This window comes from Triticum dicoccoides, chromosome 6B, assembly GCF_002162155.2.
Source record: "Triticum dicoccoides isolate Atlit2015 ecotype Zavitan chromosome 6B, WEW_v2.0, whole genome shotgun sequence".
Classification (NCBI taxonomy): domain Eukaryota; kingdom Viridiplantae; phylum Streptophyta; class Magnoliopsida; order Poales; family Poaceae; genus Triticum; species Triticum dicoccoides.
The window spans coordinates 655424114-655438948 of record NC_041391.1 but is presented as its reverse complement, the minus strand read 5'-3'; the positions used below and the strand labels follow the sequence as shown (position 1 = coordinate 655438948).

The 14835-nt window shown below is 42.9% G+C and overlaps 2 protein-coding genes across 2 annotated transcripts; both read left to right on the top strand.

The window, feature by feature from the left end:
- The first annotated feature begins 43 nt into the window (after positions 1–43).
- On the top strand, positions 44–2902 carry LOC119321945. The gene is made up of 5 exons (XM_037595456.1): positions 44–97; positions 1418–1505; positions 1581–1684; positions 2310–2404; positions 2556–2902. The coding sequence occupies exons 2-5, from the start codon at positions 1430–1432 to the stop codon at positions 2701–2703; spliced, it is 423 nt and encodes a 140-aa protein (XP_037451353.1). The 5' UTR covers positions 44–97; positions 1418–1429; the 3' UTR covers positions 2704–2902.
- A 3127-nt stretch (positions 2903–6029) lies between these two features.
- Positions 6030–7191, top strand: LOC119322466 (senescence-specific cysteine protease SAG39-like). Its single transcript, XM_037595957.1, has 2 exons — positions 6030–6510; positions 6605–7191. Exons 1-2 carry the CDS (start codon positions 6078–6080, stop codon positions 7189–7191), a joined length of 1020 nt encoding a protein of 339 aa, XP_037451854.1. The 5' UTR covers positions 6030–6077.
- The last annotated feature ends 7644 nt before the right edge of the window (positions 7192–14835 follow it).

Genomic DNA, 14835 nt, shown 5'->3' with positions numbered 1-14835 from the left:
CGCGCCGTTGTCGCCTGCGCCTGCGTCTGCTGCCGTCTCCGTGGTGTGCCCTCCACTCGAGTGCGGCAGAATAACCTTCGCTTCCTCACTCAAGCAGGTGAGCGAGCCATAATCACATCCTCAAACCATGGAATAATTTATGATTCCTCATAATTGTTGATTTTTTCCCTTGTCGTACATACATCACCATTTGTTTCTGAAACAAAAAAGTCCTAACCATTTGGTTCATGACCTGCACCATCTGCAAATACACATCTAGTATCCAAGAAAGTTTGTGTTCTAGCACTCAGGGTCATACTCACTGCAGCTAGTAGCTGCTCCAAACATGTTTGTAATTTTACTACTTAATAATGATTCTGGATGTGCTGCTAACATTTCCTACTGGGCAAATAATGTCATTAATTTTAAAGTAGAAACTATACCACCATAGTCATCCCCAGGAGTGCCACTTTTCCTTCTATATAGCTAATTGTGCAACACAGCAGTATGTAGTACCATAGCAGTTTTATGCTCTTTTATGGTCACAGATATACTCTTCTTTGTAAGCTTAGGGATGGGTACATATATGTTTATTCACACAGTAGCATAAGCAAGCTTGATCAGAATTATGATGCTTGCTCTTCTCATATGATAATTCTGTCATTTAAGGCAAATTCTGAAGATTTTTTTTTCACTATACAAATTATGGAGATAGAGTATAACCATCCAGTCTTTTCGGATGACATATTTCAGTTTTTTTAATCTTATCATATGATGCATCAGAATTTTTAGAGGACTGCTATTCCCGATTCCTTTCTTGGAGCCACTACTGCACATAAGTGGCATTTTGAATCACATTCTATGGTAAAATATCAGGGTTTATGAAGTCTATGCTTGGTTCTAATTCAGTAGCACAATCTAAACTGGGGAGTCTATTTACAGTTACTGAATCTCAAACTCCGAAATAACGAGAAATTTCAAAGTGAAAAAAGAACAAATTATGAATGTGATGTGATGAATTTAGAAACATGTACTCTTGGCGCAAATCAGTGAGCTCATTGGTTCCTACCTTTTGGAGTAGTAAATTATCATCCTATGTGTTAGACAGGTTCAGACTGCAGATTCATTGTCTTTTCTTTTCTTTTAGAATACACCCTGGATGGTGTATTATGCATTAAAGAGAGAAGTCATCTGTAGAGCAGGTACAACGCCATGAGGACGGCTAGAAACAAAACGATAAGAAACCTTTCTAGAGATTCATTGCTCATACTTGCTGATTCTATGGTCATTCTTACTGAGCTTGGATTTTTTTTAGTGAGAGAATCCACACCTTAGCAATCTTCTTCCTGCTGTGCGCTCTGATTTACTAGTGATCATTATGTGTGCGAACATGCGCTCATAGATTGTTTTCATGGCTTAACTTATCTGCTTTCTGCAGACGTATTATCTGATGCAGTTTTCTGAGACGAAGGCACTAAGCGATGCTGTTGGATTTGGGTCTGCCTTTCTGTTTGCCTCTGTGTTTGGTATGTTTCACCCTCTTTGCGCCTACATCTTCATGAAATCGGGATCTGACGTTGCCGACCCTCCTGTTCGTTCAGGTATCAGGTTGTACAATACCCGGAAGCTGGTGCCATCCGGCCTTATTTCAGTACTCTCTCTAGGTGCCCTGGGAGTCTTCTACGCTGCTTACTTGCAAGACAAGGTGTGAGCTAATCGCCTGACCAGCTCTACTTTTCTGTACTGCTAACTGAAGAAGCTTCCTTCAAGATTCCCTCTCATAAATGAAAAAATTTGGGACTGAGCACCGACTGTCGGTGTTCCTCCCAAAGTTGTAGCAGTCCCAACAAACATCATTTAGTGCCCCTCTGTTTGTTGCCAATGATAAGCTGTGGTCAAGCTTTCAGTTGCCGATGCGCTGATTGCAGTTGCTCGGGACTCAGTTGCAGTTACTAACAAAATATAAACTAGATTGAAAATACATCACATGGACATTAGTACTGTGCTATGCATACACCATAAGGATGCTGATTTTAGTTTTAAAGTAGTAGACTGATTTCCCCTTGCTTGAAACTCCTATGCTGAATTAGAGGGTATGCTGATGCTACTACTAATCATTGTTGGTGAAGCAAATGTCATTTGAGAAACCATTTTTTCTTGTTAATGGAGACCGTTACCAACATTATCCTTTCCTGTGTCTCAAAACTATCAACCTGGCTCATAAAATGATATTTTTTTAGGATTCGTGGTTTTTTTTCTTGTTATTATACATTATAATGAGTTCATTGTATTCAGATTCCTTACAACTTCATTACCTGAGCTATTTGCAGAAGGAGGGGAGCTGGCCTTCTTCACGTATCGAGACAGTTTCTACCTTGGATTCAATAAGGAGGGGACCCGGCCTTCTTCACGTCTCGTGCAACAAGTATGGACCACCCTCTGGTTGTTACTATTGATTCATGTGCATGGGCTAAAAAGAAAGAAAATACCCTGCTGGATTTGAACGAGGACGCGAACTAATAAGTTTTTTACTTTCCCGACGTGGGTGCATGGGTGATTGACGCGGACTACCATAGCCCGGTGAGTGTCGTGCTCTTCAAATACTCAGAGGCGGACTTCACTGTGAAGCCCAGAGACTGCATCACGCAGATGATCGTCCAGGTGATTGCAATGTCGAAGGTCATCGAGGTGGAGGACCTCGACATGGGGCTGCGGCGACGATGATGACGACGACATCGGCATCGACACAGGGCTACGGCGGCGACGAAGACGACGACATCATCATGGTGCTCCGGCGGCGGCGACGACGGCAACATCAACACCATCAACACGGCCTTGTGGAGGCGCCGACGCCGACTACATTGACGCATGGCATATATTGTGTGTGTGTGCGCGCGCACGCACACGTGCGTGTGTGCGTGTGCATGTGTTAATTATCTACATCAGATATGTATGATTGATGATTGACTGTATGCATAACATGTACGTATTGTGAAATGCATGTCTAAACTGAAATAGGTAGGCTTTTATTTTTTTAAATCCTAATTTGTTACTAGTAGCGTGGGTGTATAATAGAAGCGCTACTGCTATTCTTTTACTAGTAGCGTGGGTGTGGAATACTGGTAGCGTGGGGCACCAGCGCTACTGGTATGTCTGTTTAGCAATAGCGTGGGGTAAAACACACGCTACTGCTAGAAAATAGTTGTAGCGTCATAGCAGTAGTGTGGGAACCTATGCTATTGGTAGTCAAAAAACCCACGCTACTGGTAACGTTTTTCCTAGTAGTGTAGGGCCATGGAGGTGCGGTGAAGCTCGACCCTTGATGGCGGGAGGGTTGTTGTTCTGTTTTAGGTGTTCCTTTGAGGTCGATTAGGGTTTGTGTCCTAGTTAGGAAGGCATGGCGGTGTCGGCTCCTGGAAGATGCAAAAGGCCCTCCCCACCTAGGCCCCGTCCCGGTGATGCATCTAGCATCGTCGAAGGGCATGTGGAGTCGTATCTCCGATGAATCTTGTGTGATTCGGTCATTATTGGTCTTTGATGGATCTCCACGGATCCAGTTCGTTTTTCTGTCTACAGGTTGGATTCTTCCGATCTACGCTTCACTTCATCGGCGGCGGTTACTGTTCTAGTGTGCTAGGCTGCTAGTCCTATGGGCCATAGAATGATGACTTTCCAACTGTGTACTGCAACAAGTTTTGCTGACTCTGGTGAGGGAGGGCGATGACGACTACGCGCCTTTGGCTCGCTCCAGTGCTTGTAGTCATCGTTAGGTGATCTACGAGCCTGGATGTATTTTTTGTTATTTCTAGTGTTGGTTGTACTGCCATGACATGATGAATAGATTAGAAGTTTTCTCGCAAAAAAGTTTTGTTTACTTTTACCCTTCATTTGTGCTTTTTTATTGTATTTTTTCTTTTCCCTATCTTTCTCAACCATTCTCTCTCGGCAGTATTTCGATCACTTTTTCCCGTCCTGTGTTTCCCGCCCTCTCTCTTTACTGCTACTTTCCCACTTTAAAATTGTGCATTGGCTTTTTACTCTTCACACCACCCTTTTATACCCATGATTAAGACCCCATGCAAAATGAGAAGTGTTTTCGACCCTTCCTCACGCATCTCCATTTCTGGCAGGCCCCACGATGTCTACCATGGCCGTGACTTTGTTGAATTGATCATCGCTTGGGTGATCTAGATCTAGCAGAATGTTCTTGGCGATGTATGCGGTCGCCATAAGGTTATGGATCGGGGGTGCGATGAACCAACATCGTCTGATTCCTCCTCAAGGATGGAGATGTGGATCTAGTGGGTATACGCTACCACAGGAGTGGTGTCGGCGGGGGCCGCATGGCGCGGCCTCCGCCACTGCTCCATGTCGATGGTGGTAGCCCACCTGTTGGCGCATCCTGATCATGTTGCAGACATAGTTGTGCATGCGTGAGGGCTTAATGTTGGGCCTCCATGTCCTTTATCTTCGGATCGTCACCGACGTTCATCATGTGAAGGACTCCGAGCTCAGCCATTGTAGCTGCATCAGGGTCGGTTGCATTCACACCATCGGGTTGTGGGCGAACTAGCGCTTGGAGTGTCAGTGCCGGTGTTGACCATGAGGTCCTCCTCCAGTGCTACTCCTGAAGGGCGGCTATCAAGCTCCCGTCCTCAAACTCATATTGAATCCACCTTTGCCACAAGCTAGTAGGGGCAGGCTTGTGGGTTGTTGATGTAGATAACAGGCAATGCTTGAGCATTGGCTCCTGCACTCGGTGAAGTGCCGGGTTGCGAAGACGCGTTTTGCCAAACTGGTCGACGATGAACTTCAGGCTCCCAAAGATGAGAACCTGGCCCTCGGAGAGGGAGAAATGAGGTTAAGGTAACCCACCACATTGGTGATGAAGCTCAGGGTGCCAAAGGATCCCAACTTATTGTGCTTGCTAGAATTTGGGTGTTACAGGCTCTCCGCACTGCTTTTCATGGATGTCGCCTTTTACAGTCAGCCATCTCCTTTCCTCCCTGCACTGGTCCCATCTATGCGTGTGCGTGCCATGTGTTCACTTTGGCTCTCAGCTGCCCACCGATGTTTCTGTTGCCCCAACCCACATATCCATGTGTGTGTACTCTGCTCGATTCTTGCGAATGATTTTCGTAGCCCTACAAATCAAGGGAGGGGGAGAAAAGTGTTGGGTGTGTTGGTCGTGTGTGTCGCTTGGTGATGTGCATAGTGTGTCTACTCTGCAAGGTGTTACATACTACCGTTCAGCCTTGAGTTGCAGTGCCGCACGACCCAGCAACTGCAGCACACGCTGCATGGGGTGCCACTCGCACAACACAGCCACCGCAACTGTTTAAGGTATGGTACTTCTACGAAGTTGTGAGTGGAAAGGAGCATGCGTGGCAGGGAAGTATGTCTGGTAGTATTAAAATTATTGCACTTGACGTGCCTTGAGGCTCATGCAGTCCATATTATAGAACAGAAAATGCAAGATGAGTGCCAACCATTTTTTGGACTCCGGATTAAATTACTAAGATCAGTTAATTAGTCTTATTTCTTGTTCATATACGAATGATATGGTTAGTCAAGTTGTCTTGATCAAGTTATTATGTTCGTGTTACACTCCTAGTCTCTACCGGTGGTCAGTTCTAATCATTTTATATAGGTAGGCTGCAATGATTCTTAGGTATATTCTCTAGCTTACAATTATGTAAATCAACAGATCTAAAACTTAATGTTACACTCCAAATAAAATTGAGCTTGTAGAAATTTTATACATGCACCCCAATGATGAAAATGACCTTATATTTTTTGTTCGCCAAAAGGTTATAAATATACATAGAAATAGCATCGATAAAGAAATCTGTCAATATCACCATGCAAGCACATTCAGCCAAGTCGGTTTGATTTATAATATCCGTGCACCAAATGCTAAGTACGCTTGATTTGTAATATCCGCCCACTAGACGTGCTTCACCGCTACGCTGGAGACCATCTCCATCTCCTATACTTAAATACATGCATCAAACTATATAAGATACCTAGTTTAATTTGCAGAAACAAAGCAGAGCACACATCGCACACTAGTAGTAGCGCAATCCATCAAACATACCATGGCCATCTCAAAAGCTTTGATCCTTAGCATCCTCGGGTGCCTCTGCTTCTGCAGTTCAGTCCTAGCAGCTCGGGAGCTCAACGATGACTTGTCGATGGTGGCAAGGCACAAGAGCTGGATGGTGCAGTACAACCGTGTGTACAAGGACACTACTGAGAAGGCACATCGATTTCAGGTGTTCAAGGCCAATGTCGGATTCATCGAGTCGTTTAACGCCAAGAACCACAAGTTCTATTTGGGCATCAATCAGTTCACCGACCTAACCAACGAGGAGTTCAAGGCGACAAAGGCTAACAAGGGATACGAACCAAGCTTGGAGAGGGTTCCTACCGAATTCAGGTACGAGAATGTAACTCTCGATGCACTTCCAGAAACCGTAGACTGGAGGACCAAAGGTGCAGTTACTCCCATCAAGGATCAGGGCCAATGTGGTGAGTATATTAAGGATAATGATGTATTGGATATATGTTTACTTCTTTTGAGAATGTCGTCCTATAATATCTAGTAAACCATAATAATGTGTAGGTTGTTGTTGGGCATTTTCTGCTGTCGCTGCTACAGAGGGCATTGTTAAGCTCAAAACTGGCAAGCTTATCTCATTGTCGGAGCAAGAGTTAGTGGATTGTGATGTCCATGGAGAAGACCAAGGTTGTGAAGGAGGGCTCATGGATGATGCATTTAAGTTCATTATCAAGAATGGCGGTCTCACCACCGAGTCCAACTACCCATATACTGCAACAGATGACAAGTGCAAGAGTGGAACCAATGGTGCCGCAACCATCAAAAGCTATGAGGATGTTCCAGCCAACAACGAGGGAGCCCTCATGCAAGCCGTCGCAAGTCAACCTATCTCAGTAGCTGTAGATGGAGGAGATATGACGTTCCAGTTTTACAAAGGTGGAGTGATGACTGGCTCATGTGGCACTGACCTAGACCATGGTATTGCAGCTATTGGTTATGGCAAGACCAACGATGGCACAAAGTATTGGTTGTTGAAGAATTCATGGGGAACAACATGGGGCGAGAACGGATATTTAAGAATGGAGAAGGACATCACCGACAAGAGAGGCATGTGTGGCCTTGCGATGGAGCCTTCTTACCCCACTGCATAGAGAGGGTGTCCTATGCCACATATCCTCATATGCACACAAATATCAAATAATTGCCACTACAAAAAACCTGTTAATCCATGACGGATTTCTGGTGACGTTCCCGAGAACCGTCATAGAAACCGTCACAGATCAACAACATGAGGATGTTCCCTAAATCTGTAGCCCCATTATGACGGACGAAGACGGATTGTCACGAAACTGTCATGGATCGATCAGATCGGCCTAGCCTTTTTTTTCCTTATACAACATTTGGATCATCACGAATGGATGGTGCTCATGTATCATGTGCGCCCTTGTTAGGCACACATTTGGGTCGGATGTAATCTGTGCTATATAAAGAAACCCCTAAAATATATAGAGAATTAGAAAAAAAAAGAAAGAAAAGGAATGGCATGCAGAATTAGTTGCTTACTATAATAATATAATATGATATAATATAAGTTAAAAAAGGAAAAGAATGTTCACCCATAATCAAAGATCTTTTGTGCTATTGGCAAGATACTTAACAACAGGTCATTCCCTCAAAAAAACTTAATAGCAGGAAACACACGCATTTGATAGTATCCGTTCCTTTTTACAAGTTACAATTCCTATGGTTCCAACTTTATTAAGAGAAAAATAGCGCACAAATGGAGGGGAGCAGGGGGCTGAACGAGTTACGCTCCCACTACGTCCACAGCTAGGTCCAGTGCCACGTCAGCGTACCTTCCAAGTGCGCGCCCTACATGTCAACAAATGAGAAAGAAATAAGTTGCAAAAATTAGGTGCAGAGACTTCGAACATATGACCTTCAGGATAACAACCAACCGAGCAAGCCAATCAACCTACCTATGCTGCTAAGTAACTATATAAAACTGAATGTAGATCAAAACGGCCGTATCGCTCGCCTTCGGTAGCAATCCGGCCAGCCCAATTGCGCAACATAACATTTTTTTATCTTGAAGCAATTTTCCTTATGCGGTTTCCTTTTTATTTTATTTTACCAAGTTGGTGTTTATTTTGAAATTTATATTTTTCCATATAAACTACTAATTTTATAGTGTATTTCAAATCTTATTCAATTTTCATTATTTTGAACTTTGAAGAGGTAAACATCTACTTTTCCCAAAATTTATGTGGATTTAAAAAGACAAAATGTCAGAAATTTTTAAGTACGTTCATTATGGACCACAAGCATGCACAATTATTGTTTTGCTTCAAGTTTGTGCTTATTTTCTTTTTTAGCTTTTCCCACTAGAAAATAAATGTAAGAAAAAATGGATTTAAAGTTTGTAAAAATATCTATCTTCAATAACTACAAGCACGCTTGATTATTGTGTATATGCATTGTATTTTTTAGATAAAAAATTATTAAAGAACTGATAATGTGAATTAGAAGTTATTTTTTAATAATAACTCTGTGGCCCAGCGAAGCCAGCCCACTTATTTGACATCCCATGTAGCTGCAAAAATCCTACTTCTAGGACTGAGCGGTAAATAGTTGGAGTTCGCACAGGGCACACAAAACTGGGCCAGCCCATTTTATTTTTTTACCTAATGTTTTGAAAAATGTATTTCAATAATATTCTATATTTGAAATATATTCTTGTTTTACTAAAATGCTGACAGATTCAAAATAATGTCCGTGTATTGAAACACATTTTATAAAATTGTTCTAAATGTTCAAACCGTGTTCCTTTTTCAAAAGTCAGTCACAGATTAAAAAAATGCTTGGGTTTTGGTAAAAGGTTCATGTCTTCAAAAAATGATGTTGTTTCAATTTTTGTTTATGTTTTCCAAAATGGTCGAAATGTTAAAAACATTGTTCGTAATTTAAAAAAATGCTCATGTTTCCAAGAATATTCGGCAATTCATGCTTGATTATGCGTTGATTATGCGAATGAAACTTAATTTATGCGCTGCAATTAGTAATCCATCCGGTTACGTCGTCGTGGGAGAAAGTGATCGAAGCAACCGTGCCTCGAAGGTCGTCGTGCAGCAACCAAATGAGTGAGGACACAAGCACAACTCCGAAAACAGAGGTGGACTTGGAATTAAAAATAGGTAGCAGTTCGGTGGTCGCCGCCACGCCGACCAACCCCACCACTATCAAGATCTCGCGGGCTAAACATCAACCGTGGGAAGACCACGGCTCTTCGCTCTATCGCCCACCACCATGGAGATTGTTTTTATGAACACATCAATTATCTCTTTCACTGCTTGTTGCAAAATAATTATCTTCCCGTTGCAACGCACGTGCATATGTGCTAGTATTAATAAATTGTAGAAATGTTGAAACGCATGGGCATATGCGTTTCTTAAATTATTTTACACAATAAATTCGGTAATACATGTTGAAAATTATCTTTAAAACACATTGAACATTTTTTGAATACATGTTGTCAATTTTTTGAAATCAAGAGAATAATTTTCAAAAATATGTTGTTAATTTTTAAATACACGCGAAACACTTTCCATAAACTTCAAGGAAATCAAATGCACAAACACTTTCTTTTCGTCTCGTTGATTAATTTACTTTCTTTAATTCTTTTTTTTTCAAGTGAGGAAAACTAGTTACAAAAATTAAATTAAATGCAAAAGGTAACAAAAAAGAAAACACATGAAACCTAGCATGGTGTCTTTGTATTATGTGGTGAAAATATGAGAAGGTTTCGCAAAAGTAGTGATGTACACTGCTTGAAAAAAAATGGAAGATTTTTTAGGAAGAAAATCATTGTTTTGAAAGGGAACAAGTTGGGTTTGAAGGAAAGTGTCAACTGCTTCATAGTTTGACCTTGGAAAAAAATATCTACACTCAAAGTGCTCCATCAAATGTTCCTTGTCAAAATTTGGTGTTTTTGGCCTTTGTTTGCTACAATTAAGCCATTAAGTGCATTTCTAGGCTTCACCACAGTCCACCAACATGGATCTTATTGGTTTTTTAAAATTTATAAAAAAGGAAAACCTAGTCTAACAAAAAAATCGACATACATTGTTTAGAAAATGAACAATCAACAAGGAAGAATCATAGTTTTGAAACTGAATGTCTCAGGTTTGAAGGAAAAGTTACAGTTGCTAAATCATTTGACTTGAAATTTTTTCTGCATTAAACATACATCATTACATCTTGCATCTTAAATTTTGAAAAAAATAGTGTTCGTTTGCTAGTTTTAAAATTTTAAAATTAATTTCTAGGTATTTAATGAATATACTCCAAATTTAAACTAGACGTATATGAAATAACATAAAAATGGTTGAAATAATCATATTCATTTTCTTGACTCTATGCTTAGGTCTTATACAAGAAAAAAAGGATTTCCAAATATCAGTGTTTCAAGACTCGACCACAGGCATGTACCTTACATGTTTTTTTAATTCTAAAAATTGAGTCAAAAAATGTGAAACTTGACATAGTGCCATGATATGACATCAATTGCCTGTGATAAAATTTGGGTAAGTTTTCACCAGATGTACATTGTTTAGAAACAACAATTTTCCATCTAGCGATCTAAGCAAAGTTACACATATGCACCTTTTTTCGTTTTAAAGCTTATTTGAGATACTATACACAATGAACACGAAAAACGTATTACATGCAGATCTGTAGACCACCTAGTCGTGACTACAAACATTATAGCAAGCTGAAGGTGTGCTGCCGTTATCGCCCCTCATTCGTCGGAGCTGGGCAAAACATATTGTAGTAGACAATCGAGAAGTCGTCTTGTTAAGATCCCATAAGAATAGTGCAACAGAAAATAATCGTCGTGGATAAAGAGACACGTAGATTGAAATGATCCAATCTGAAGACACGCGAATGTAAACGAACTCAAATCGGATATGAACAGAACCACCAAAAACAACCGCCGACTGAATCATGCGAGATTCACCGGAGACACACCTCCACACGCCCTCTCACAATGCTAGAAGCACCACCAGGAAGGGAGCTAGGCGGAAAGAACTTTATTCAATCTTCAAGGAGCCGCCACCGTCTCACCTTATGAATCGGACACAAATCCTAATAAAACTCAAAGAAGCATCTAAACGGAGGCCTATCGGCGGCATGGGCCAGGATCCATCGTGTCCCCATGGCTTTAAGGCTGTAGGGGGCAAGGTAGATAGGTGGCGCCGGCGGCGGGAAGCAGGAACCCTAGTCTCTTGTTCGCTCTGGAGGAGGATGAAGGGTAGACGTGCACACATAAATTCCTTTTAACTATAAAATATTACCCCCTTCGCTCCATAATACTCCCTTCGTTTCTAAATATAAGTCTTTGGAGGCATTCCACTATGGACCACATACGGAGTAAAATGAATGAACTACACTCTAAAATGCATCTACATACATCCGTGTGTGGTCCATAGTGAAATATCTACAAAGACTTATATTTAGGAACGGAGGGAGTATAAGAGAAATTTTACACTAGTGTGTAAAAAATGCTCTTATATTATGGAACGAAGGGAGTAGATCATTTCATAAATTGACGGATTTTCTACTAAATACCATATATATCACACACACAAAATGCATTAAGGTGTAGATGATGAATCTTTTGCAAATTACTCCCTCCGTCTCATAATGTAAGACCTTTTTTGACACTACACTAGTGTCAAAATGCGTCTTACATTGGAACAGAGGGAGTACTTCATAGGAGTGATTTAATCAGCTATAAAAAATGGAAGGAAACAAAATTCTGCGCGGCTAATTCGGTGGTCGGTGGTGGGCTCAAGTCAACAGAGGTTCCAGCAGAGGGGCCGATCCCACATGAGGCAAACTGCGCCCTCTGATTGGCTGAACCTACCCACCCACGGATCACGCGTATGGACCGTTCGTTCCTCCGAAATCCAACGGTTGGAAAACAATCCCTCTCCCCCTCTTCTATCTCCCCCAGCCCACAGCCGCCGGCATCTCTTCCGCATAGCGCTCTCCTTCCTCCCATCTCCAATCGTCAAATTCCCTGGATCTGGATCTCTCTGCCTTCCTTCCTTCCGTCTCCTTCTCCTTGCCGCTTTATTCCTCTATCCCGACCAAGCCAAGCACCGCCACCGCGACATCCAAGACGCCCCCACACCGTCCGGTGGTGCGCGCTGGAACGCCAGGAGGGCTGCGCCGACCCGTCACCGAGGAGCTGTACCGTGGTCGACGCTGCCAACGAACCCCAAACCGTGCGGCGGCCAACACCTCCCGAGCGTCCGCGGACGGGAGCTACGGTGCCAGCGGGGTCGCTTCCCGTCGATCCACTGTAGGATGCTGGCCGCATATGCCGCCCTGGCGACGGCCTCGGCCCTATGGCGGCGACGCCCCTGAAGGCCGACCTGGCGCCGCTGCCGTTGATCTGACCTGTGTCCGAGTCTCTGCAGGGCGCGAGCGGCTCCATTCCTGGGCGTGCCGAGCCGAGGGAACAAGGGCGGGCTCGCAGGCTTGGATGGGCCTGCACGACGGAATACTAGACGGGCGTGCTCGAGGACTGCAGGGCAATGGGTAATGCGGCAGCGAAGAGCTAGTGATTCCCCTCCACAGCAACGCATCCAATGGACGCGAGTTAGATGGCGAGGGCCACCGTCTTGGCGGAAAACGACCTCTCCACCGTGGAGGGACTTTTCTTTTGTTTCTCTCACTGTAATTTGTGTTTGTGTATACATGTATTCTGTTTTTTAGTGGAATATGTGTATTCTATTTATTATATTAAGAAAAGTTTCTGAGCTAAAATGTTAAAAACCAAAATATTCTAATTAGTAGGTTTTCTCGCCAAAAAAATTTAGTAGGTTAAAATCCTAATTGGGCCGATAACAAACTGATTCATCAATGAAATTAGTGGGCCTTGGATCAACTTGAAATTTAATGGGCTGAAATTTTTAATGGGTTGATTACTACATGGGTGAGCTACAATTTAGTGGGCCAAAAGTCTAACTGGGCTTCTTATTTCATGGGCCACCACATCAGATTCATGTTAGATGATGATGTGGCAGTCAAGCTAACACCGTTATGACAACGTCAGTTGGGTGTCATCCCATGACAGCCAAGAACCGTCATGGAATGCACATGGTCCAATTATGATGCGATATACATGACGGATTTCAAATCCGTCAAGGACACTACTTCATGATGGTTTTTTGCTGGTCCATGACGGATTGTGTTTGTCATGGATTAACAGAATTCTTGTAGTGTGCCTACATCCACTTTAATTAAATATAGTTTGTATGTGTATCTAAATTATGTACAAATTTATGTCTTGTATAATATTTAATTTTCCATGAATACAATGTAAACTATGTCACATATATAAGGATTGATGAAGAATTTGTGTTAGCTATATCTTTCAGAGAAATTGAATTGTGCTGCCTCTTGTGCTTTCATGTGTGTGTAATGAACTATTTGAGTTGTTCACGTTTTTACGATAATCTTGGAACCATATAAACAATATGTGAAAATGATGGGGCTGATCTGTAAATAAAAGTTGAAGTCTGGAGGTGGTACAAATAGATGAATGTCAATTTTTGAATCTTGAGGAAATGAATTATGACGGACCATTCTCTCCCCAATCACCATTGTCCTGGTCATTCAACGCTCAACACCAGAGCATCCTTTCCCCGACCTCTGCATCAATTGATGCATGCAGCCATAAAAAAAATTGGGGGAGAATTTCACTTCCCCGGCCTTTGCACCAAATACCAAGAAAGCCTGATCCTCAAGAATAAATAGGAACCTAGGTGTTGGATTTTTACATCCACTCCCCCAACCAGTTGAGCTAGGCTCACTCCCACATGTACTAAAATTTATTTAACAAACTAAAACTTGTGCTTTCGCAGAGTTTTAGTGGTATGCAAAGCAGCGTGTTCAAGGTCCTACTGTGAACATTGGTGTTAATGTTATGTTTGTGCTGCGAGGTTCCAAACGTGGACAATCAATGTTCCAGCAAATTTGTAGCGCTATGCAACTTTCGATATCGAGGCTTTGCCGTGGGCACCTCGAGCCCGTGCTGTGGTAGAAGAAGGCGAAGGCTGAAGGCTGAAGAGGCATGGGCCCTGCCTGACATCACACAGGTGTCGTGTAGCAGCCCGCCGAAGCTCTGTAGGCTGGCCGAGCAACGAGGAAAAATGTTGTTCCGGTGGCTGACATGCCAAGCAGGTTCGGTTCTCCGGTGGTGGCTCCAGCTGGCTCGGTGTCGTACACGGAGAGCTTCGTCACTCGTCATGGTCGGTCGAGGCATGTGGTGTGGTGGGTGTGTTCTCCTCTTAAGCTGCACCACAAAGTTGCCGGGCTGGATTGTATAGCCCGCGCACAAGGCCGGAATCCGGATCGCAAGAAGACAACCATCGCCTTTGCATATCGCGTCGGTGTCTCAACGTGCTCATTGCTGCATGCGCTGCCCTTGCCGGTCATGGCAATCCACACGCACGTAGCCTTCGCAGATCTTCCATCGATGGACGTTCTCTCCGAGTCCGAATGAGCACCAGAGATCTGTTGAGCAAAGCAGTGGTCCATGAATATATATAGCTGGCTCGCGGGCAGAAGCAAAGAACATATTCCGAGCCATGCATGGACGATGGCAATCATGCACACACATGAAAGATCTAACGGCAAACCATCCGAATAAAGACGAGGCACAGTGTGCTTTGGGGCAGAGGAATAAGACAGAGAAAGCAACATATTATTAGCAGAAAAAGAGG